This window comes from Myotis daubentonii, chromosome 14, assembly GCF_963259705.1.
Source record: "Myotis daubentonii chromosome 14, mMyoDau2.1, whole genome shotgun sequence".
NCBI lineage: Eukaryota > Metazoa > Chordata > Mammalia > Chiroptera > Vespertilionidae > Myotis > Myotis daubentonii.
Window position 1 is genome coordinate 38,422,723 of NC_081853.1, and position 25,859 is coordinate 38,448,581.

Genomic DNA, 25,859 nt, shown 5'->3' on the forward strand with positions numbered 1-25,859 from the left:
TATGTTTCAAATAAGATTCCATCAAAAGCATCAACATGTATCTCATCAAGTTTTAATTTCTCTTGTCAACAAAATAGTAACATATCTACCGGCAAGGAAAGAATGCTAATGTTTATTAAGTATGATTATGAACAAGGCAATTTACTTACATTACTTCATTTAATTTAAATTTTAATTCTTGCATCATCCCTGAGAGATTGGATTATGCTTTTATTTACAAATGAAAGAACTGGGGTGTATTGCATGTCTTAGCAGTCCACTGCCTTAAATTACAGAATTAGTGAAAGAATCAAACAGTATAAAATTGAGTCAAACTTGCTCTGGCCAGATGGCTCAGTTGGTTGGTGCATTGTCCTGTATACCAAAAGGTTGTGGGGTTCGATTCCCAGTCAAGACGCATACCTAGGTTGCAGGTTCAATCCCCAGTTGGGGCATGCACAGGAGGCATCTTTCACATTGATGTTTCTCTCTCTCTCTCTCTCTCTCTCTCTCTCTCTCTCTCTCTCTCTCTCTCTCTCTCTCTTAAATTTAAAAAAAAAAAAAAAGCAGCAGCAGCCTGTCCTCAGGTAAGGATGGGAAAAAATAAATAAATTGAGTCAAATTCTGGTATTCTGAATCCCAACCTAGCACATTTGTCCACTAAAGCACTGTGCCACAAATGAGAACATGACTCTCTTAATATGGGCTGGGTTCCTCAGGCATTCGGATTCACAGCAGAAGCTAGACTGAATCCTCAGAATCACATTGACTTTAATCTTATTAACCTTAACACTATTACTTGTCATTTCTCATCAAAAACCCATGGTGCCTAACTACCATTTCAGGAAAGATATTTCATTAAGACAACAATTCAGACAACAGAACTATTGTAGTTTGGCCATTCAACTTATCCTCTGCCCAATATTAGTGCTTTTATTTGCTCATAAATCCATCCATTTATTAAATAACCCTGTGGTCATGAACTAACTCAGGGAGAATTTCTTCCCATTCAAGTATGTGCTTTTCAGTCTGCTATACACATCATTGCTCTTCATCCTTCCCTTGCTCCATGTTCAAGAATAAATTTGTGAAATATCCACTCCAACATGTTTTCAAGTGTACAAAACAGTATTTCTTTCCAGACTCAGTTTCATCCTCGTAAGAAACTGAAGGCCTTCTTATTTATTGAAATAAATAAAAATCTCTTTAGAATATGAATATATCACATTTGCCAACAAATACATCCACAGTATTTCCTGTATGAACACACAACACACTCATACACAGACATATAGTTATGTAGAGGGGTAAAGAATATAAGTGAAAGAAGCAATATTTTTAACAGAGTTTTGTTCACATTGCTCAATCAATCTGAAATTACTTCATCTGTAAATATGTTTCAGAAAAGTTTAAATATACTTTTATACTCCATTATTTTTTTTGTTGTTGTTCAAAAATTTGATTTCCTGGGACCTGGAATAATCCTGAATATTTTACTGCAGAAAGCATTTCGCTGTTTGGGCTCTGCTAGTCCGATAATGTTTCACAGGTCATCCTTGGGCATGTGGGCACTCCTTCAGTTAGCCCTCTAATCCCCAATACAGACTCAACTGTTACAGTATAGAGTCAGTGGGTGGCATGATTAAAAGCTGTTGTAAAGGAACAAAGTTGGTGAAAATTAAATTAAAACTTTAAAACAATTACAAAATCCCAGGATAAACATCTTCAATAGTGATTTTCCCGTGAAATTCCCCAAAAGGGTGTAGACAGCAACGAGGGTGACATATGGCGGAGACAGTCTGCTTACACCACAGCGCAGACTGCTCCGCAGGCAGATCTGGAGGCCTCCGCTCTCATCAGATTCGAAGCATCTTTTGGTTCAGCATTTAAACCCCGCGTTCTAGGACACCAAAAGAGCTGCGGCTTTGACGGGAGGAAATAGCCAAGCAGCCAGAAATGTGAAGCCAAGAAGACGCCAAGTTTCGGGGATAACTGAAGTACTACCTCCAAATTGTAAATTGGCAGGCCAGCGTGCGGTGAGAATGACGACTCTATGCAGGTGGAGGGACCCAGGGATCCGCATCTCTGCCCAGGGAGTTGGGATTGAAAGGATTTGGTTCCCATGTCATTGAGGAAAATGATTAAGGAAGATTCTGAGATGAACATCTGCAAGATGCTAAGCTTTTAGTGATGTGGTAATCCCACTTACATTTTTCTACCCTGAAGACTAAGGTCTTTAAAAACAGAGCATATGGTGACCGATCTGTGTCACTGCCTCTTGCCAGCATTCATAAACAGTCTCAAGTCTGACTCGTGCTAAGGAAGCATATTTATATTCCAGATTATACAGTTTATATATTTCCTGGAGGCTATTAGTCACCCTTCCATCTTGAAAGTACCAAATGTTAGCATCCAACATGGAAAAACAAAAACAGGATTCTGCCAAAAAGAGCAATGAATGCTGGGTATCAGACTCACCACACATACAAGTTGAATGGCTTGGAACAAGTTGCTTTCCTTCAATGGGCCCCCAGTTTCTCATCTCTAACCTAGGTGATCACTAAGGAATTTTATCAGTTGGGTCAGGCAACCCCAAGTCTCAGTGACTTAATACAATAGGTAGAATAAAAAACTTATGAGTTCTGTCTCATTCATAGCACCATGTACAGAAGATGGTGGACAGATGATAGCTTTTCATGGGGTGATACAGGGAACCAGGCTTCCTCTGTTTGGTGGCTCCATCATCCTTTAAGCTGAAGATTCCTATGGAACTCAAAATCCTCCACTAGATCTCCTGAAGATCTAGTGGCAATTTATGGGGAAAACATGACTTCCTCTGTGGGACTCCACATGCCTTATTTTGGAAGGATATTTGTTACAAAAAATGTGGTGTGCCTACACAGTTCAACTAAGGCCAGATATACTTAGTATTCCTTCAAAGAATCCAACATCACCAGATTCCTTCAATCCCCAAAGAAACAACTTATCAAGCAAAGTTCAATCCAGTAAATTGGAAACGTGAAGGGTCAGAATTGGTTTGCACAAATACGTGTAAAAAAGTTATGAAAGCATCATCCTTCCCAATGGAGTCACTTGTGCATATTTGTGACCATGGAAATAACTTGAAAAGTTTTTTCTGAATAGAATTGTACATATACATTTCATGTATATAACTTAAAAAATGATGTCTTTATATGAATCTATAAATAACTTAGTTAGATAGTTCTGTAAATTCAGAATGGCCCTACAATAAGAAGTCATGCCCTAACCATCAACAAAACAACAAGAAGACCCACTACATGGGAGAACATATTTACCAATGATACCACCAATAAGGGTTTAATTTCCAACATTTACAGGGATCTCATGAAACTTAACAAAAGGAAGATAAACAATCCAATAAAAAAATGGGCAACGGACATAGATAGACACTTTTCGAAAGAGGACATACAGAAGGCCGAAAGACATATGAAAACCTGCTCAAAGTCACTAATTATACGAGAGATGCAAATCAAAACAACAATGCGTTATCATCTCACACCTGTCAGAATGGCTATCATCAACAAATCAACAAACAACAAGTGTTGGAGAGGATGTGGAGAAAAAGGAACCCTTCTCCACTGCTGGTGGGAATGCAGACTGGTGCAGCCACTGTGGAGAACAGTATGGAGCTACCTCAGAAGACTAAAAATGGAACTCCCATTTGACCCAGTGATCCCACTACTAGGAATATATCCCAAGAAACCAGAAACGCCAATTAGAAAGGATATATGCACCCCTATGTTCATAGCAGCACAATTCACCATAGCTAAGATTTGGAAACAGCCTAAGTGCCCATCAGCAGATGAGTGGATTAGAAAACTGTGGTACATATACACAATGGAATACTATGCTGCGGTAAAAAAAAAAAGGAACTCTTGCCTTTTGCAACAGCATGGATGGAACTGGAGAGCATTATGCTAAGTGAAATAAGCCAGTCAGAGAAAGATAAATACCACATGATCTCACTCATTTGTGGATTATAGAGAACAACATAGACTGATGAAAAGGGACAGACCCAAAGACTGAGAAACAGCAATCAGGCTATCAATCCCCAGAAGGAAAGTAGGGGAGGGCGGGGGTAAGGGGAAGAGATCAACAGAAGGACTTGTATACATGTATATAAGCCAAACCAATGGACATGGACAACGGGGGGATGGGAGCATGAGTTTGTGTGTGGGGGGGAGGTTGGGGGTTAATGGGGGGGATGAGGACACATTTGTAATACCTTAACTAATAATAAAATAAAATAAAAAAGAAGTGGAGAGAACCAAGATGGCGGCATAGGTTAACACCGGAGCTTGCTGCTTTGAACAACTACTTCAAAAGTGAAACCAAAAAACGGAAGGGACATCACCCAGAACCACAGGAACGCTGGCTGAGTGGAAGTCCTACAACTAGGAGGAAAGAGAAACGCACACAGACACTCAGAGGAGGCGCAGTGCTGAAGTCAAATTCTGAGGTGCGGAGTGCGCGGAGCTGGGTGGCGGCGGAGGGCGCGGTTGTTGTTTTCAACCGGGAGGGAGTCGCAGACTCTGAGCTCCAGATCCGGGCGAGTCTTTAGGGACCCAGACTCAAACGGGAGAAGCGGGACTGTCTGGCTTCGGTCAGAGCGAGTGCAGCTTTCTCTCCCAGCTTTGCAGCGGGTGCTGGGACTCAGAGAGGCAGAGCCCCTGGGGACAGGACTGAGAGCCGCCATAACTGCTCTCTCCGGCCCACGCTGTTGATCCTGTTCGACCCGCCCCGCCCAAGCCCTGCACAGAGGCATTTGCCGGATAGCCTCAGGCAAAGGCTAAATTAGCACCTCCCTAGAGGACAGAAGTTCTCTCACTGCTGACACAGCTGATTCTCATAGCCACTTGGCCTGGAGGTCAAACCCTCCCTGGAATTAGCTACAACAATCAAGATTTAACTATAAGACTATGAACAAAGACCACTAGGGGGTGCACCAAGGAAGCATAACAAAATGCGGAGACAAAGAAACAGGACAAAATTGTCAATGGAAGATATAGAGTTCAGAACCACACTTTTAAGGTCCCTCAAGAACTGTTTAGAAGCTGCCGATAAACTTAATGAGATCTACACGAAAACTAATAAGACCCTCGATCTTATATTGGGGAACCAACTAGAAATTAAGCATACACGGACTGAAATAACGAATATTATACAGACGCCCGACAGCAGACCAGAGGAGCGCAAGAATCAAGTCAATGATTTGAAATGCGAGGAAGCAAAAAACACCCAACCAGAAAAGCAAAATGAAAAAAGAATCCAAAAATGCGAGGATAGTGTAAGGAGCCTCTGGGACAGCTTCAAGCGTACCAACATCAGAATTATAGGGGTTCCAGAAGATGAGAGAGAGCAAGATATTGAAAACCTATTTGAAGAAATAATGACAGAAAACTTCCCCCGCCTGGTGAAAGAAATGGACTTACAGGTCCAAGAAGCGCGGAGAACCCCAAACAAAAGGAATCCAAAGAGGACCACACCAAGACACATCATAATTAAAATGCCAAGAGCAAAGATAAAGAGAGAATCTTAAAAACAGCAAGAGAAAGAAACTCAGTTACCTACAAGGGAATACCCATACGACTGTCAGCTGATTTCTCAACAGAAACTTTGCGGGCCAGAAGGGAGTGGCAAGAAATATTCAAAGTGATGAATACCAAGAACCTACAACCAAGATTACTTTATCCAGCAAAGCTATCATTCAGAATTGAAGGTCAGATAAAGAGCTTCACAGATAAGGAAAAGCTAAAGGAGTTCATCACCACCAAACCAGGATTATATGAAATGCTGAAAGGTATCCTTTAAGAAGAGGAAGAGGAAGAAAAAGGTAAAGATACAAATTATGAACAACAAATATGCATCTATCAACAAGTGAATCTAAGAATCAAGTGAATAAATAATCTGATGAACAGAATGAACTGTTGATTATAATAGAATCAGGGACATAGAAAGGGAATGGACTGACTATTCTTGGGGGGGAAAGGGGTGTGGGAGATGTGGGAAGAGACTGGACAAAAATCGTGCACCTATGGATGAGGACAGTAGGTGGGGAGTGAGGGTGGAGGTTGGGGCGGGAACTGGGAGGAGGGGAGTTATGGGGGGGAAAAAAAGAGGAACAAATGTAATAATCTGAACAATAAAGATTTAATTTAAAAAAAAATAAAAAAAAAATAAAAAAGAAGTCATGCCCATTCTAAATGGATATGCCTTATTCACTATTCAATGTTCATGAAGAAGAGTTCCTCAATGAATATCACTGTGATTTTCTTTTTTCTTAATATATTTTTACTGATTTCAGAGAGGAAGAGAGAGAGAAACATCAATGAGAGAATCATTGATCAGCTGCCTCCTGCATGTACTACACTGGAGATCAACCTTGTAACCCCGGGCATGTGCCCTGATTGGGAATCAAACTGTGACCTCCTGGTTCATAGGTCAACACTCAATCACTGAGCCGGCAAGGCTATCACTGTGATTTTTCTCCAAACTTAGGAATAACCACTTTGTGACTAGGCTGCCACGTGAAAACTGTAAAAGCTTATCTACATGTCATAATTTCAGGAAAGGGCTCATTGTTTACCTCTCCCCACAAACTTCTACCCAATATCCTTTATTTTTAAAGGATAAGGAAAAGTCTATTCTATGATTTAAAATGCTCAGGCTCAAGACAGAAATTTAAGAAAACAAATAGAAAATACACACACTGTATAAATAAGTAGAGAATGAAACCCCACCCCCCAGACACACACACACACACAGAAACAGGCTTTAGGTGAGAACATTATTAAAAAAGAGACCCAGAGAAGGAAATGATATATATCAGACATATCTTATCTGTGACAATAATTGTTCTGGAAACTTCCTAGAGCACCACTGAGGCAGCAAATATGCCAAATCAGGCACATTTCTTCCTAAATTTCAATGGCTTGTAATCCCATTGTGAATTCTCACAAAGACTTGCTTTTAGTCAATATATAACTAGTCAATAGGATCTTCCTTACAGTGTTCCACACCTCACCTTTTAATACAACAAAGCTAACATTAGAAGCTTAGTCTCACACCTACTAACTGTGAGACAGTCTTCCTCACCTAGAAATTGTTGAATATTTGGTAAAAGTATAAATATTATGATGAATAATATTCTTCATGTTAAGGTTTCAAAGGTTTTTCAATTTTAAAAAAAAAATGCATTAATTTTGGTGGTGTAGACGCTGCCTATGACTCCATTATGGTGATCCCGTATCAGGCCTCTTATTTCTGTCGCTGGGTGAGCATAACGGAGGCACTGTGGTTCAAATAAGAGAAGTAGTTCATTTCATTATGCCAGTTCAAACACTGTGTTTGACATAGAGGGCTGTCCAACTTTTTGTTACAGTGTATAACCGACAATGGACTTCCTAGACTGCGAATTAGGCATTTCACATTATCTTTAAAAGTGGCATCAGGAGTTGTGATGCACAAACTTCTCACACCGAATTAAGCATCTTTCTTCACCGGCCTGCTTTGGAACCAAAGTACTCAGCATGTATTCTGAAAATCTTATGAAACCAGCCATTGTGTTTCCTTACAATTACAGAGTAGCTGATTCTACAGGCTAACCAGGAGCTATTGTCCCGTAATCAGAAGCGGGTCATTGAGGGGCATGGGATCCCAGCTCAATATAATGAGTTTAAACTGTGCAAATTCTTTTAGCATGATTACCTGCTGACCTCCCAAATCATTGATTTGGTACATCGCTCCTTAAGCCTGAAATCTTTAAACTGTATGTCATTGTCAAGAGACTTCTGGTTAGTTTGCTTCACATGATAGCGTGTTTTTTCTTTCTAGTTTGATATAAACCACATATTAGTAAGTAACTCTCTCTTCCCTCTAAGTCATCCTGCATTTTTTAAGTATTTAAGTAAGTACTAAGTGACTCTTTTGGGTTTTCTTTTTATTCCAAAGCCTTCATATTCATGCCTTTGAATTCAGAATAGGAAGTTATAATTGTGCTTGAGTGTATTTGTATATATTGTCAATGTCTTATTGACTGTATTCATATCCATGGACAATTTAAAAAATGTCTTATTTAAGAGAAGTAAAGGGGTTGAGAGAGTAAAGAACAGAATGTCAAACAATGACTTTATAAAGTATTCCACCTACTACTGTGCAAAGAAAACTGTGTTTCTGTGGCCCTTCTGCTAGGAGAGAAGTTTGAAGAAAACTGGTGTTTCAGAAGCTTATGGCCTGTTTGTTACAAGTCCCACATATCTTTTACTTTCAAAGTTGTACAAACCCATTTTTATAAATGTTTAGATATTCATGACCTAGCTAAGAATGCCCTATTCCCCACTAACTCAATTCAAGGAAAACTTTTCTCTGTAATCAAGGTATCAATAATAATATACTTATCACTTATTAAGATGAATTACTCTTTATGCCTGACACTGAAATTAACAAATGCAATAATGTGAGGACTAGACACAAAACACCGGGCCTACCGTGGGAGCTCCAGAGAGGCCACAAATTCCGTGTGGACGTATCTTTGAGCTCGCTTGGACACCATGAGCAAAGCTCACTCTCCTGAGTTAAAAAAAAAAACCACACATTATGGACAAGAAGTTATCATTGAGATTTAATGGTGGCAGACATGTCCAAGGAATATTGTGGAGATTTGACCCCTTTATGAATCTGTGATAGATGAATGTGTGGAGATGCCAACTGGTAGGCAACAGAACAATATTGGAATGGTGGTAATGCAAGGAAATCGTGTCATCATGTTAGAAGCCTTGGAACGAGTCTAAAGAATGGCTGTAGTTACCAGAGAAATCAACTGCTTCCACAAGTCCCCTCTCCACAGCACAGTTTACTACAATTTAAAAATTGAGTCCTATCCATTTTCACACTGAACTTTTGTTAAATTTTTGCATTGCTCAAAAAATAATAATCCTATCTAATAATAGACACACATGGTAATTGACTGTACCTTCGCTATGCCTCCCATTGGCTAATCAGCAAGATATGCAAATTAACTGCCAACAAAGATGGCAGCTAATTTGCAAACTGCAGGCAAGGCGGGTCAGCGCCATCCCACCTTCCCTGCCGCCATCCAGGCCTGCTATCTGCAACCCGGGGCAGCGGGCGTCCTGTGTGCAACCTGACCCAGGCGGGCCGGGAAGGGCAGCAGCGATATGCTGGCCCACCCGGCCGCTGTCCGGGTGTCCCGTGTGCGACCCGACCCGGGGCGGCCAGGCGGGACAGCATGGCTCCTCTGTCACCCCAGCTTCCTCATCACAGCTCCTTTGGGGGCCTAAGCCTTTAGTTGAATATCCCCCGAGGGCTCCCTGGCTGCCAGAAGGATGTCTGACTGCAAGCTTAGTCCTGATCCCTGGGGAGTGGGCCTAAGTCGACAGGTGGACATCCCCCAAGGGGTCCTGGACTGCAAATGGGCGCAGGCTGGGCTGAGGGACCCCCCTGCCGAGTGCACAAATTTTTGTGCACCGGGCCTGTAGTAGTAATAATAATGTGAGGACTTTTTTTACTATCAATTCTATGTGAGAATTCTGTATGGATAAATAACTTGAAGTGATGAGACACACTGCCCAGCAGGCTCCAAGTGCCTTCTCTCCCTGGAGAAACAAGGGAGTCCCGGAAGTCATGGCACCACCTAGTGGTTACCTCTGGCAGAAATGTCCAGCTTTATGGCCAGATGGAAGCAGGAAGATATGTGTGAACAGAAGGGATGGGGACAGTTTCAATGACAGAATTGAGGGACAGGGACCTTTATTACTGATAATAAAATTAAAAAGGATGGGTATTTTTGAAAAGTCTTACTATGGGTTATTAAATGTATTGCTTTTAAGGTTCTTGAGAGACAGACAAAAAGATAAATATTTTTAATGCTTTTGATTGCTATATTACATTACTCTTAATGTGACACAATGCCAAATGTGGCCAACTGGGTCTCCAAGATTTGTTCAGTTTGCACATGTATATCTAATTTAACCCTTTGCGGTCCAATTTCATTTTTGGAATTCAAACAGTCTGGTCCAAATTAATTGACGGGATTGAATGTTGAACCGGTTTGCGGTGTCGACCTCAGCCTCGACGTTGGACCTGCTCCTAGCGCCTGGTCTGTCAAGTCAGCCTCCACGTTGGACCAAAAAGGGTTAAACCTCAAAATAACTCTAGATCTTATCATCATTATTAGGAAACTCACAGAATTTTGATTGAAAGTAACCAGGACACTGGTGCCAGCTAATAGAACAGCTAAGATAGTCACATGCCCAATGTACCTTCCCCATACTCTCTCTCCCATGCTTCCAACAGGAGGATGCCAGGACAAACCTGAGACCATATGATGGCAGGACCACAAAATAGAAGAAGCCTGTGTCCCTGAATCACTACTTAGAGGAGAATTGCTTAACACACATTAAACTGTACATGAATGAGAAATAAAATTTGTATTGAGCCAAGGAAATTTAGCACATTACTTGTTACCTCGGTATTATCTATCCTATCCTGAATAATGGGCTTCCCGAGCTTACATAGCTAATAAGTGACAAGACCCGGAAAGTCCCAACTCCTAACCACTATGCTATACAACCTCCTAAGTGGGTCCCATCCCCCAGCACACAGGCCTTTTATTATAATACACATGGATGAAGAGTGTTTGTGGTGATTCCTACATTCTGGCTCAGTAGCTGATTCTACAGCTCTAACAGTTAGTAAATGTTAAATTCAGGACTCGATTACTTGATGTTGCTTTTTACATCAGAGTGATAGTATTTACCCGGGGGAAGAAAATTCTCCTCTAAGTCTTAATAGTTTGTCTTGACCTCAAGGCTCAGTGTGAAACTGGGAAATGTCAAATTCATCAGTTTTGTTCATTAAAGTCTCATTTCAGTTTCTAAGTTATATAACCAACAGAGGAAACAATAGAAATTATATTACCCACGTAGCGTTTCAGACCAGTTTCAAAAATCTCCTCTTTAGATTAGATGGTGGTGAACTCTCAGACTTGTTTAGTGGAAACTGAATGTCCCCTATTCAAAGCCTAGCCTTTTCCCAGAGGTTTCTAGTCACTCCTTCCATCTGCCACCTGCCGTTGGAGTCGTTCACTACTTACTGGCACCTTCACTTGAGTCTACGAGGTAAAGAAGTAGATCAGAAATTAAAATGAGACCTATTCATTTCCTACTTGCCTGTATTAGATGCCAAATACGTATGATTTTTATAAGAGTGAACATGTTAACTATGTGAGTTATGGGGTTATGTGTGAATATCCTTCATTCATATTCTCTTTATCCCAACAGCCACTAATACTGCTTATGTTGCTGTCCAGTGAACAAGATAAAATATGTGCTGATCCCCTTTTTCTCAATGAGGACATATATTCCTTCGGTCTGCTTTGTGACTGAATCAATGTGGCATTATTAACAAAGCAGAGGATACCATGAATCAGCCAGAAAGAAGAGCCTTGCAATTCCCATCTCATTTCCCAACTGAGCAATCAGCAATAGATAACATGCCTACTAGAGCCTTTTAGTGTCTTATGAGATTCCACAGTTGAGAGGACATTTGCAGACTCACACAGGGACTCATAATTCTGACCTGTGGGGCAAGCAAGCAATGGAAATAGACTTCCTCCCTTCATGTGGGTGGGACTCAAAATTGGATAAGACTGCCTTCCTCAAAACTTTCAAAAACTTTGAGTTTTATTCTAGTTGCTGGAATAAGAAAATACAATTGATAAGCATATTCCATCCAAAGATTATATCCAGAACTCCCCACTAACCCCCTGCCTGGGGAAAGAATGCCTAGAATTCATCAGATTTCCTGAAAGATCTGGGACTCAGAGAAGGTTAGAGAGGTGGTTGGGTCTGCTTTGTAGCAACCATCAAACCCTGTGCCAGAGTAAAATCCACAGCATATCAAGCATTTAATCTTTCAGCCCAAGTAACAGCATTAACTGCTGGAAAAGGTACCTGAGAAAACATGATTCTAAGATTCACTGAAAGTGAGGATACATGGCTTCTGGTACAGGTTCTGCCACTAACATGATGCATGAATTAGGCAAATTATCTCATCTTCCTGGGCTGCAGTTCCACATCTCTAATTAGGGAGTTAGACTAACTCAGTGATTATAAATCTGACCTGGAGACCTGGACCCCACCCACCGCCAACTGAAAGAGACTTGCTGGAGTTGGTGCTCTGGAATCTGATTTTTTTAGGAACGCATCTCAAAACATTCTGTTAACTGCCAGGTGTGCAAAGCATTGTAGCAGACTTTCCTTACAGTCACTTCTAGCTTTAAAAGTCTGCTTTTCCATTAAATTCATAGTCTCTGCACTTGGCAGACTCTGGATCAGCATGAAGTATTATTAGTCAACAAAGTGAATATATTACAGTATTCTTCCTAAATGCAAATGGTTAATACTATATGTAAATGAAATAATGTATTTAGAGAACCTATCACAATAGTGCTCACTAACAATGCATACTTACCTCATAGAATTGCAATGAAAATTAATGGACATAATGGCCGGGAAGCATTTGTCAAGATGCTTATCCTATAATGAAAACTTTATGTATCATATGCACATAATAATTGTAGCAACAATCATGATTCCCACTCATATCTAACTTCACAATTTACAAAGGTTTGTTAATAAATTATGTATTTAAGGTGAAAAAACTAAGAAAACTTAATGAATTGATAGGTTTTAGGAGGATGATGACAGTGACATTGATTATGAGAACTTGTTACTCAAATTGTGCCCCATGGGCCAGCAGCATCAGTCTTACCTGGGAGTTCATTAGAAATGCAGAGTCTCGGGCCCCACCCTAGACCTCCCCAATCAGAACCTGCCCTTTAATGACAGCCCATGTGATGTGTATTACACATATAAGTTCAAGAAGCACTGATACAGAAAAAAATAAAATGAAAACCTTGGGATTCTACAACGTGACAACTCATACCAAACTGAACTCAAACCAAGGAGCTGGGAGTCACACCAAATCAGAGGATGCTAAGGCCAGTGCCTTACACCTCAGGGGGCATCTGTGACCTGCGGCTGTTCAGGCTCCTGAATCCACTGGGATGCTCTTTTTCTCATCTAAGCTGCAACCCAAAGCCTTTTTAAAACACGTTTTGTGTCTACCACAGTAGCAACGGCACCATAACTTCGTTTTATTTTCACTTCTTTAATTATTCAGCTGTTGTAAATGTCACCATTTGGTGCATTATTAAAACCTTATGTCTATAATACTTCTGATCAATGACTATTTAGGCATCTAAGCGGATATAGAATGGGTTGACTGTTTTGATAACATTCAACATTGATGAAACATGTATTTTCACAACAATAATGGTTCCAACATTTGTATAAATAACAACAGATCTATTTCCCTAATCATCTAGGGAAATAAAAGCAACAGTGAGAGGGTGACAGCAACACCAAATAAGTCTCACTTACTAGGTGGATCATTTTCGAGTGCAAGGATTTTTGTTTTTGTTTTTTCATGTGAATAAAATTATGTTAATTTATAGTATCTAATACGACTTTAAAATGAAAAGGTCTATTTGAGCACGAAACAATGTGGATGAGACCTGAAGCCGGTTTTCAGATTGTCATAATTTCCAGAGCTTTTTTATACATCATGGATGGTGCGTGTTTTTTAATGTGCTCCTCCACAGACTGTATCACATAGCTTGATTTTATGAGTCCTGAGATCCAAGCTTAAGTGATTCTACATTACACATTTGTTTTCACATTTTATATCTTTGAAATCAAGATCTGTCTTACAATTGATGGCATGTCACTGTGATTGGCAGCATTTTTTTTTCCTTTTACAATCAATGTGATCTTTTCTTTCTTTTTATTAAATTAATTGGGGTGACATTGGTTAATAAGATTATACAGCTTTCAAGTGTACATTTCCATGCTCCATGATCTTCCATTTCATTGTGTCTGTTTCAATCTCTTTTAATAATCCTTTGCAGTTTCCAGTATAGAGGTGTTTCACATCCTTTTTAAGTTTATTCCTATGTATTTTATACTTCTTGTTACAATTGCAAAAGAAATTTTTTTCTTTCATTTCTTTTTCTGAAATCTCATTGTTAGTATATAGGAATGCAGTGGATTCAATGGGATCTTAAATTCAATTAAAAAGGGGATTTGGATTCCCAGTAAACCTAATCCTAGTTTACAAGGAACATCATAATGAGTAAAACAAGTGGGACAGAAAGAAGACATGACTCCCACCTGCATTCAAGTAAGAAGGAGAGATGGTTAAACAAAAAGAAATGAGATGAAATAAGAAAAGTTCCCATGGGTTTCTGTTTTCACAGAGCCAGAGGAAAAAAATCTCGGAAGATGAAAGAATTTAGCAAAAGGGTAGCAAAGTGGCATAAGAGAGATGGAAAACAAAGGAGAGTGAATGAAGTATCAAGATGGGATACGTAGGCAATAAGCCCACTATTTTTCTCATTATTCCCGAGGTGTGGTGTCCTATATCAGACATTCCGTTTTCTGCTCCCCATCTCCTTTTTTTTTTTTTTAAATAACATACACTGGTCAATAGAGCTCCTCGAGTGTGGGTTGTAGGAGGTGTTTTCAGCATCTTCCAAGATGTATTTTCTGTTCTCTGGCCTACACAGGTGGATCAATCACCCCCACCACTCTCTGAACCCCCGTCTCTTTCTCCTGCCTCCTACATTTCACCCAGTCCCCAACCACCTGCTCAGGTTTAAATCAGCAATTTTCAACCAATGTGCCACAATAATTTTTAAAACATGCAAGAGCTGACTATTTAGTCAGCAGCACTGACCTCTTTTCTCTTAGATTGTCAAATTAAAAAAAAAAAATGACAACAGCCAACACAATGATAGCCAATGATGTGAACGAATAAAAATTATACCTATATTTTTGGTCAGATCAGCAAAAAATATATATATATATTTCTTGGTGTGCTGAAGAATTTTAGTAGTTTGTGCCATGAGATGAAAAATGTTGAAAGTCATTGGTTTAAATGATTGTTACAACTTTTATTTTGTTTGTTGTTTCAGGTGATATCAAGATTATCAAACAAATCTACAGTCTCACAGGTATGGCTTTTGCCACAGAGAAAAATATGTATATAAGATCTGTAGACTTCCAATAAATCTGTTCCCTAATACACTTCTCAACGTGAGATGTGGTGACTGACTTTCTTCAGTTTGCAAATAGAGAAGCACTAAAACGCTTATCTCTACTTAAGACTTTAATTGCTATTGTTGAAAAGTAGATTGTCACCAAAACCTGACAAAAGTAGCAAAGTCCTGAGGTAGTGATCTTAGAGATACTTTCATTGTGTTTAAAATTAGTAGCCAAATGTTTTCTTGTAAACATCTAATTGAGGGCACAATGTGATTACCCAAAATGTAAAAAATATGGTTCAGAGATATTTTGGAAGTAGTTTCATTTGGTCTCAAGACATTCCTAACTTTTAAGATTCCTCTAATTTCAAAGTAAACTTTCCCAAGAAATAGTGATTTGCCAGATCTATTATCTAACAGAAATAGACTCATAGATACAAAGAACAAACTGATGATGGTTAGCCAAGGGGAGAGGGTGGTAGGACTGAGTGAAAAAGGTAGAGGTTGAGAAGTACACATTGGCAGTTACAAAACAGTCATGGGGATGTGAAGTACAGCACAGGGAATATAGTCAATAATACTGTAATAACTATGCATGGTGCCAGGTGGGTATTGGAAATATCAGGGGGATTGCTTCATACGAGTATATGATTGTCTAGCTCTATGCTGTACACCTGAAACTAATACAAAATCATAGACACACACATATACACACAGAGGCACACAAATACATCCAATCACAGAATACATCACATTTTTTCTTTCTGTTTCATCATCCTCAATGTATGGCTTCATTCTTTAAGATGTCCTCATTTTCTAAAATGACCACTGGTGAGCCATTCATTTCATCAATATTTTTCAGTCTAGAAACTAAAGAAATGTGAAAGAGCAGGATAGAAGCTCCCCTCTTTCTAGACGCTTTCCTAAAAGTTTCTTTATAATCTGTTCATTTACATGCTATCATCCCAGAACTTAGCCTCATTACGTGGCGAGGGCAACTGGAAAAGGTGATCTCTGGTCAAGGTGCATTGCTAAGAGTTCTGTTAACTAAGAGCAAAGGGAAAATTATGTAAAAAAGGGGGAACCAGTACTCTCTGTAGCACCTGTCCTGATGTAATATTGTTTCTATTTTCTTCATGATTATCATCATCACAAGGGCAAGCATTTATTAAGCACCTGTAATGCATATTGCTAAGTGTTTAACTTTCATTACCCAATATCTAATTTTTCTCTCACACCATTCCCAATTCACAAGCTTTAAACAATTCTATTACTTGACCAAGGGTATCGATAATGAGTCACAGGACTTCTAGGGTTGGCATTCAACCACTGGACTTTATTCTGCTTTCCTTTTAGTCAAGATAGGTTCAATGAAATCTAGTCATTTTTGAGTCTGAAATGACTATCCAAGCAAAATGTCATAAGCTAATTTAGAGATTTCTTTCACGAGGGAGATAAAAACCTTATAAAAGCATTTGTCAGAGAAAGATGAAGGGGAGGGTCAGAAGAGAAGGAAGAGATCTACCCTGACCAGGAATTGAGCCTACAACTTTCGTTGTATAGGACAATGCTCCAACCAACTAAGCCACACCAGCCAGGGTTCTATGGTTGAATTTTATGGCAGTGTATGCACAAGTGAATCCAGCTACACAAGGAAAGTGGGAGTTGCTAGATAGATTCTGAAGAAAGTAACTGGTATTCCTGCAGAGAGACTGCATGTGACTCTGGGTATTTAAAAATCGAATAAATGTGGGTCCTGTCTGCAAGGATGGTAGTTGGGAGAATTAACTCTTGATATAAGTAATGTCAGATGTCTTGTTCACAAGAGTCAGTAGCTAAGTAACTTTTTCAGGGCATCAAGCCTCTGTGACAAAATGGAAGAATGAAATGTAAACAAACTTGTAGAAGAACAAGCACTATAGGTTATTAGTTAGACAATTCTAGTATAGCCACTAGAGCCTCCTTGAAACAAAGGAATAATTAAATTGCCAGTGCAGATGTAAACAGAAGTCCAATTAGAGAATGCACTCATTGTTTTTCATCTCTTTGATAAGTTTGCCCTGTTGTGTCTTTAGCTGGGTGAGCTAGTTTTTCTAGTCTACAATACTAGTATACAAATGTTCACCTGCAATTCATGTGGAGCTTTTGTTAAAAAGCACAGCATTTTTTAATGCTGTGAAAAACAAAAACCAAACAAATAAAAGCAATACCATGACTATTCCAATAAATAACTTATGGCTTCACCATCTAATTAAAATAACCATATGTAGTTGGAAAGATGAGTCTAATACAGCCGTGGGCAAACTACGGCCCGCAGGCCGGATCCGGCCCGTTTGAAATGAATAAAACTAAAAAAAAAAAAAAAAAAAAAAAGACCATACCCTTTTTTGTAATGATGTTTACTTTGAATTTATATTAGTTCACACAAACACTCCATCCATGCTTTTGTTCCGGCCCTCCGGTCCAGTTTAAGAACCCATTGTGGCCCTCCAGTCAAAAAGTTTGCCCACCCCTGGTCTAATACCATATCTTCAAGAAATTTTGAGCCATTAAGAATAAAATACGCTGAAACCGGTTTGGCCCAGTGGATAGAGCGTCGGCCTGCGGACTGAAGGGTCCCAGGTTCGATTCTGGTCAAGGGCATGTGCCTGGGTTGCGGGCGCATCCCCAGTAGGAGATGTGCAGGAGGCGGCTGATCGATGTTTCTCTCTCATCGATGTTTCTAACTCTCTGTCTCTCTCCCTTCCTCTCTGTAAAAAAATCAATAAAATATATTTTTTTTAAAAAAGAATAAAATACCAAAAATATATATATGAGTAAACTAACCATTTATTTCACTTAGCACTTAAACTGGATGGGCTATTACCTTTAAGGTTCCAATGCATTCTTTTATTATATCTATCGTTATAAGATGGTAAATCTATATACATCAATAAACCAATTATTTATTAAAATGAAGTAATAACAATGAGAACTCATGAGATTTAAATAGTACTAGTAGGTCTTTTCAGTTTGTCTCATTTTTATTAAAAATTATTGATGGGCAGGTATAAGTGATTGTATCTTCAAAAGAAACTGAGGCACAGAAAAATGAATTGAGCTTCTGGAGGAAGGAAGCCGTGTCTGGGGCAGAGCAAGAAACATTTACAGTTGACTCTGCCCAGGACCACTCGTTTAGCCTTTGCTGCCCTCTCTACCCTGACCCTCCACCATCACCTCAATTGTCCTTTCCCATTCTCTCCCTTACTTCTTCTTAGCCTATAAGGTTTAATGACCCCAGTCAAGAGCCCAGTGGTCCTAGGATGAGGCTTGGCAAGACTTTCTCCTTCCTTTCCCAAGGCTCAAGAAAGTGGATAGAATGGTTTTCTCCATTTCCTACCAACAGATTCATGAACAAAAGGAAAGCAGGAAACAGTAGCTGAGGACACTGCTGATCTTTTCATCTATGTGATCCAAATAGGAAATACTTGTATTCTCAAGGATATTTTCATTTTGCTAGTTGATCTCCACACCAAGTTCTCCTGAAGACCTTGTAAATTTAAAATAACAAAGCCCAAGAACTTCCAGTAAAATTAAAAACGTCTTTATGCCAGAACCAGTTTGGCTCAGTGAATAGAGCGTCGGCCTGCGGACTCAAGGGTCCCGGGTTCGATTCCGGTCAAGGGCATGTACCTTGGTTGAAGGCACATCCCCAGTCGGGGGCATGCAGGAGGCGGCTGATCGGTGTTTCTCTCTCATCGATGTTTCTAACTTTCTATCCCTCTTCCTTCCTCTCTGTAGAAAATCAATAAAACATATTTAAAAAAATTAATAAAAACGTCTTTATTCTTAAGAGCATGCCATTATATACTATTACAAGTGGCAGGTTGATTAAAACCTAGATGCAAACTTTGGGAAAATACACCTTTCACCCAGCTCTCCAGTAAAAGAATTTAAAAGACCAACAGAAGGGTTGGTGGGCTAACACCAGGAAAGCAGAGAGGGCAGGCTGGGAAAGGTCATAAATGGAGAGACTTTTTTTTTCCTAGAACCATTTATCAATGGGGGAACTTTTAACACCTGAATAACTTATAGAAAAATCTTGTAAGTCTTTAGTTTTGACGAGAAGTAAGTCTCTAAGAGATTGGATTCTGTTCTGACAGAACCTCCAATATGAATGACATACCTCTCAAAAGGTCTTTGCAATTCATACTAATCTATATTATCCACTGATTTAGTCAGAGCCCAAGGGAAATGGCAGCATCAACAGGAGACTCCCATCCATTGTGGAAGATGAGGAAGAGGATGAGGAGGAAGAAGAGGAGACAGCCTCCCTCTCTCCCATCTACACGAGGGGATCCTCCTCAACTCGGAACAAGAAGGTTGGAAGCAATAAAAGCTATCTAGGTTTAAGCCTGAAGCAGCTGGCCTCGGGAACAGTGCCATTTCACTCACCTATCAGAGTCTCCAGTTCAAATTCCCCCAAAACCAAACAGGAATCTGACCCACCTAATCACAGCAAAAGGAAAGAGAAGAACTTGAAATTGCAGCTTTCAACTTTGAATAGTGCTGCACCCCCAGACCTCAGTCCAAGGTAAGAATTCACATCCTCTAATTCTTTCCCAGGTGAAAATGGCTGCCTTTTATTCAGACCAGAACCTGGCTAGTAAATTATTCAGCCTCTGAGTCTTTCTAGTGCACAAGACCCTAGCCTGGATGCTTCAGCTTTCCTGATTTTTTTGGGTAATTTTTGCCTCTGTGTGGAGGTATGTGCAGATATGAGAATAAATAAGAATTTTGGTAGGGTTTTTTTTTTAAATAGTTTTAATCATATTCTCAAAAGGATTCAATACAATACAATCTGAACTAAAAGTGTGAACCAAATAATTTTAAATTTTCTAGTAGCCATATTTTTAAGTTAAAAAAAGTGAAATTAATTTTAATGATATATTTTATTTAAATCAATATGCCCCAAATATATGAGCATTTCAAATGTAAACAATATAAAAATTACTAATGAAATAATTTACTTTTTTTACTAAAATCTTCAAAATCCCTTGTGTGTTCTATACATATAGCATATCTCATCTTGCACTATCCACATTTCAGGTGTTCAATACTCTTATAAGGCTAATGGCTACCATGTTGAATAGCATAGCTCTAGAATATCTAGAATTTAGAAATTTAACACAATATTTTTAAGACTTTTAGAAACTCTGGAATCCATGAAGATAAATTCACAATTAATCAATTTCCTTTATTTTAAACAGGATTGTTGATGGAATTGAAGATGGAAACAGCAGTGAAGAAAGCCAGACTTTTGACTTTGGCTCTGAACGAATCAGGCCAGAACCCAGAATTTCTCCTCCTCTTGGAGGTAAAGATATTTAGCCTTCTCTCAAGAGGAAATATTTCTTTTTAATTTCTAATGTTTGGCATTAGAAGTTAAACACAATATTTTCCATGTGATAGGACTGACCAATGCCATGGAATAATTTGACTTTAGTCTGTGTTATCTATAAGTTATCAATATATCACTTGTAATTGCTCCTCTGTCCAGGCTAGATGTCCTGCCATTTACCAGCCAAGGTAACTGGTGTGTTAGGAGATTCAAATTTCTGCTGTTCATCAGAGGGTGCCCATGTTTTCCATTTATAAATGTACACTAATCCACAAAAACACTACCCAGAGGAAATGCTGCATTAGTTGTGCACTGTAGGAACATTGGTTATATTTAACCAATTTATTTGGTGAGAGTTTCCGTACTTGCATTTTGTCAGAGGATAAACAACTTCAGAAGTATGTAAAAATGTTGGAAATGATGGAAAACTATATGAAGTATTACCCTCTAGTGATGGTGAATTAATGTAAGGGGTAGCCCCAAACCTAGCTCAGGCTCCTCTCTCTCCCTTTCATACTTGAGTTCGTTGGCCATAAAAATGAATCTAACAACATGAAAGAGGCCAGAACTGACAAATAAATTATAAAGAAGACACCCCTATAGTTAATAAGAGAGAAGAATGAAGAAGTATTAAATAGGCATAAACTATCTACAATTACCAGCAAACTACCAGATGCAAGGCCAGCAATCCCCTGCCAGCCCTCTCCTCTCCTTCATGCCCAGCTCCGAGATCCCTTCCTGCTAATTAGTAAATCCCTCCATGGACAAAGCCAAGCCTAAGAAGGACTTTTGAAGGTACAGTTCTGAAAGTGTGTCTTCATTGATAGAATGCCAGTATTCCGTCTCAATTAGCAGTTCTTTTTCCCAACATTCATCATCTTCTGGGGAAATGGGAGGGTCCTTGTAAGATTCACTGATGGAGGGAATGGGGGAGGGAGAGGAGTGCAGATGTCAGTCAACAATCCTGATTAATGTATTTTTTTGACTTACATGTGCTGATATTACTCTGCTTAAGGCAAGGGGCACAGAAATCATAGTTATAGTCAAATTGGTGGGCTTGCCATGAAAGATGGTTGTGGGGCCCATTTGGAAGTTTTCTTTGTTGGCTCACCTGGGCCTGGAGATGATGCGCCGAACCTTACCATGTCCATCCACCTATTTCTGGTCCCACTGCCCTCTTAGCTTCCTCTTCTCCCTTTCCCAACATCTATCCCTTCACTCATTCATTCAAGCAACACATTTTCTTGATTCTATCTCCTGTGTATCTCTCGGTTGTAGGACTTTCTATCCTTACTGCCTCCACCCTTTTCCTCGCCACATTCATCTCTTGCCTGCATTCCTACCAAAGTCTCTTCTCTGATCTCACATTTTTCTCCATATAGAGTAAACATTTAAAAATATATAAATTGATTCCTATTACTCCCTATTTCCCGCCCCCTTAGTATGAAATTCAAACCTATTGCATAATTACTTTTCAAATATCTCTTTTCCCTGCTAGACACTAAGCTTCATGAAGGTCAATTACATTTTATTTATTCATTGCTATCGCCTCTAAAGGAGGCCTAGCCTGTGGTATATGATCTCTCATCATTCATTCCTTGTGAATGGGTTAGCTTTGCAAAATATCTCTGCAAAATGAGTTCTTACTACTCTGCCACTTCTGATTGTTTTGAATGAAATTTTCTCCCACTAACAAGTTTTCTACCCATAATTGACCAGAATTAGAGTATTAGAATGATCATATCATACTATACATATATCCTTTCTACTGCAGCCAGCAATGATTCATCTGTACTTTTGTCCCTGACAGAAATAAATGCATTTGGAAGATTAAGGTAGAGAAAGTAGAGATGAGAGAACCAGGAAACTGGAGAAATTATCTTTTAGAGCGACACAGGAGGAGACGGAAAACCTGCAGTGGAGATTAGCACCTGAAATAGAGGTGGGAGGAAAATACTCACATGGGCACAGAAATCAATATTTAGGGGGGGGAAATAGAGAGAAAGAACAGAACATCCCTTTTCTATGGTTTGGGCACTGGTTATAATATATATTTAGAGAACTGTCAAAGAAGAGAAAATGTGACCTCTCGCAACACAGTGGTGTTTATGTTCAGACAAAGGAGAGGACTGCCATGTTCACCTTTAGTCACTATAGTCACAGTCACCACCCTGATATGTGCCTGGTTCCAAAGAGCGTATCAATTCCAGGGAGACAGAAACTACATCAGCAATCTCTAAAGGCAGTAGCTCAGGCTTCCTTCCCTGATACTATTGACCCAATTCTCAAATATGATATTTATTCCTAAAGGACTCATTCTGTGTGTGTGTATGTGTGTCACTTTTCAGACCCAGAGATTGGAGCTGCTGTTCTCTTCATCAAGGCAGAGGAGACCAAGCAGCAGATAAAGAAACTCAACAGTGAGGTATGGAGCTTTCTCTTCCTTTAGTCATGCTGGAGTGGTTAAGAGGAGAAAAAAATCCTGGTTACCAACAGAAACCTTATAATATTGTCATTACAAGTATGGGTTCTGCTGTCAGACCACCATGGATGAACTCCCACTAAGGCTCATATGAGTTACGTGACCTTTGATAAATCACTTACCCACTCTCAAGCTCTGATTCCCCATGAGTAGAAGGGGAGAGTAATTATGCTTACCTTGTAGTGCACTGTGAAATGCAGATGATCTAGGTAAATCATCCTATATAATAAAAGCCTAATATGCAAATGGACCGAATGGCGGAACTACTGGTCTCTATGATACGCACTGACCACCAAGAGGCAAACACTCAATGTAGGAGCTGCCCCCAGCCCACAGGTCCCAGGCCAGCCAAGGTGGGTGCCAGCAGGTCCCCCCCCCCCCACAATCACCCCGCCAGTCACCCGCAGAGGGAGACAACCAGCAGTGGCGGGGGGCGGGGCCGGCGAGCAGGCAGCGCCAGGCCCACCAAAGTGGGTGCCAGTGGGGGGCCCCCAATCGCCCCACCAGTAGCCCCACAAATCAGCTCTGATCGCTGGCCAGGCCTAGGGATCCTACCCATGCACGATTTGCATGCACTGGGCCTCTAGTTTAGCATGAAGCAAGCACACAATAAGTAATAATTATTATAATTAGCATATTAAATATATTGACATTTGGTTTAATTGGTGCTTTTTCACTTTTTTCATGTACTTAGATTTTTAATGGGTTAAAGCAAGATCATTAGTCCCCAGATGAATCAGAAGTAATGAGTCAGAGCAATCAAATGTCCTGAAACTCTGCTCCTTTCTCTGACACATATTTGCTGTGCAACTCTGAACAATTTACCTCTGTAAATCTTATCATCTATCCATGTAAAATAAGGTAACTTTTTTAAACAACCCTATTGAGGTATATTTGACATAACATAAAATTTGCCCATTTCAAGTGTACAATTCAATTCAATAATTTTTAGTATCTTTATTGAGTGGTTCCACCTACACCATAAATTAGTTTTAGAATATTTTTACCTCCTCAACAAAATCTCTCATACTCATTTATAATTAATCCTGTTCCTACATCCAGCTCTAGAAAACCATTTGTCTACTTTCTGGACTGTCTGTATAAATAGAAAAGGTAATTTCTGAATTACTGTCTTAATTTATGCCACCCATTCCCCAATATAATAAAAATTTGAGAGGGGGAAAAAAACAGATTTTGAGATAATGATTTGGATGCAAATAGTTTATTTGGGACGTAATTCAGGAAGCAAGATGAAGGAGTAGAGAAGCAAGGCTAAAAAGAAATGAAAGCAAAAATATAAGGGTGTGTTATGAGATAATTAACTCTGTGGGCAACTGGGGCTCAATCCTACTGAGAACCACTGAAAGATTATAGCACAACTCAAAAGTGTAGCTCTATGAGGCAAGGAAAAGTGGAGTTGAGGGTGGTTCCTGGAGGATTATCTCTCCAGGCCTAACAGCAGAGAACACTGGAAAGACTCCTCGGACAGGAATATATGGTGACCCTCAGGGCAGGCACAGAGAGTATAACAGTATCCCTTTCAAGGACTAAAGTTTTTTATTATCTGATGAAATTTTAGCAGAAAATGTAACCAATTTATGATATTGATGAGATTTGAGAGAAATTAAATTCACATTATTATTATCATTTTCCAATCATCTGTAATAGTGGAGACTGAGTAGCTTGTCATAAAGTTCAAAGGTTTTTCTTAAATCTCTATTTCTTCAGCTTAGTAAAAGTTTATGTTTTACTGCCATCTCCCCTTCTGAACCTTTATTCTCTGTAAGAAGTTAGATGGCCTCAGGGCAGATTAACAAAACAGGCACAGAAAAACTAACTAGGATGAAAGTTCTTCAATCACAACGGCTTGGCCAAACACTGAATCACCCAAATAACCTCTGGCTAAAAATGCACCCCCCAAAGAACCCAAAACTAAACTAACTGAACACCCTGCTGGAGAAACTGGTCATTAACCTTCTATTCAACAATTTCTTTTCAGATATTGTTCTTGACTAAAACCACCCATTAATACCTTTGAATTCTTTGCCCTCACATTTGAGAAGATCATTTGATGGTTTTAAGAACTGACTGACCAAAATCTTAGCTCAAGTATTGGACTTAGTGATTATTCTGGAGGGGAAGGATGGGGTGTTTATATCTTCACTTGTTGGAATGTAGGTAATTTTCCCAATTACAGCTGTAAATCTAATGCTACATGATTTTCCTTTGATAATGTGAGCCAGTGGTACGTGTGTTAAAACAGAAAACTACTTGAAAAACAAAATATTTCCCCAATGTGATTCTGTATTCATGATTGCTTTTCCAATGAGATGGAATAAATCTTTTTAACTTGTCATATATTGAAATAAAAAGAGCAAGATAAAATACCAATGATCTAATTTTCCTTCCCTAGAGGATTAGTTTTTCTTTATAGGAAAATATCTGATTTCATCATGGCTGAAACTTAAGTTAAAAAAAAATCTAATCCTTTACACATAATTTAATTTATACACAGTCTTGACCCTTTGGATAGTGCATTAAAACCCACTAAGACAGGCAGAATGAAAATACAAATTGCCTTCTCTTTGTAAAATTATTCTCCTTATTAAACCTTCCTACTTGTTTTTTCTTCCTATCTCTTACAAAGTAATGTTTACATGGCAAAAAAGTCCAAGCCTAATTTTTCCATTTCACCTATTGTCTACTACACACAGGTGTGATCATTTAGTTGCTCTGTTCTTTATTCTTTTAGGAGTAAGCAGGAGAAGAAATGATAATAAATGCGGGATGTACTGCATGACAATAACCGCAACCAAAAGGTCAATCCCCAACATCCGTGCGGCATGCTGAGC

The 25,859-nt window shown here is 39.3% G+C and overlaps 1 protein-coding gene and 1 pseudogene across 1 annotated transcript in view; both read left to right on the forward strand.

Annotated features, from left to right (window-relative positions):
• Positions 1-25,859, forward strand: part of KCNH8 (potassium voltage-gated channel subfamily H member 8) — a 285,516-nt gene that overhangs the window by 246,271 nt on the left and 13,386 nt on the right. The window contains exons 12-15 of the mRNA XM_059662919.1: positions 15,077-15,115; positions 19,363-19,718; positions 20,395-20,501; positions 22,874-22,950. Coding sequence (XP_059518902.1) covers positions 15,077-15,115; positions 19,363-19,718; positions 20,395-20,501; positions 22,874-22,950 — 579 coding nt within the window. The remainder of the gene's footprint in view (positions 1-15,076; positions 15,116-19,362; positions 19,719-20,394; positions 20,502-22,873; positions 22,951-25,859) is intronic.
• Positions 8,571-8,863, forward strand: LOC132215154 (small nuclear ribonucleoprotein G-like; annotated as a pseudogene).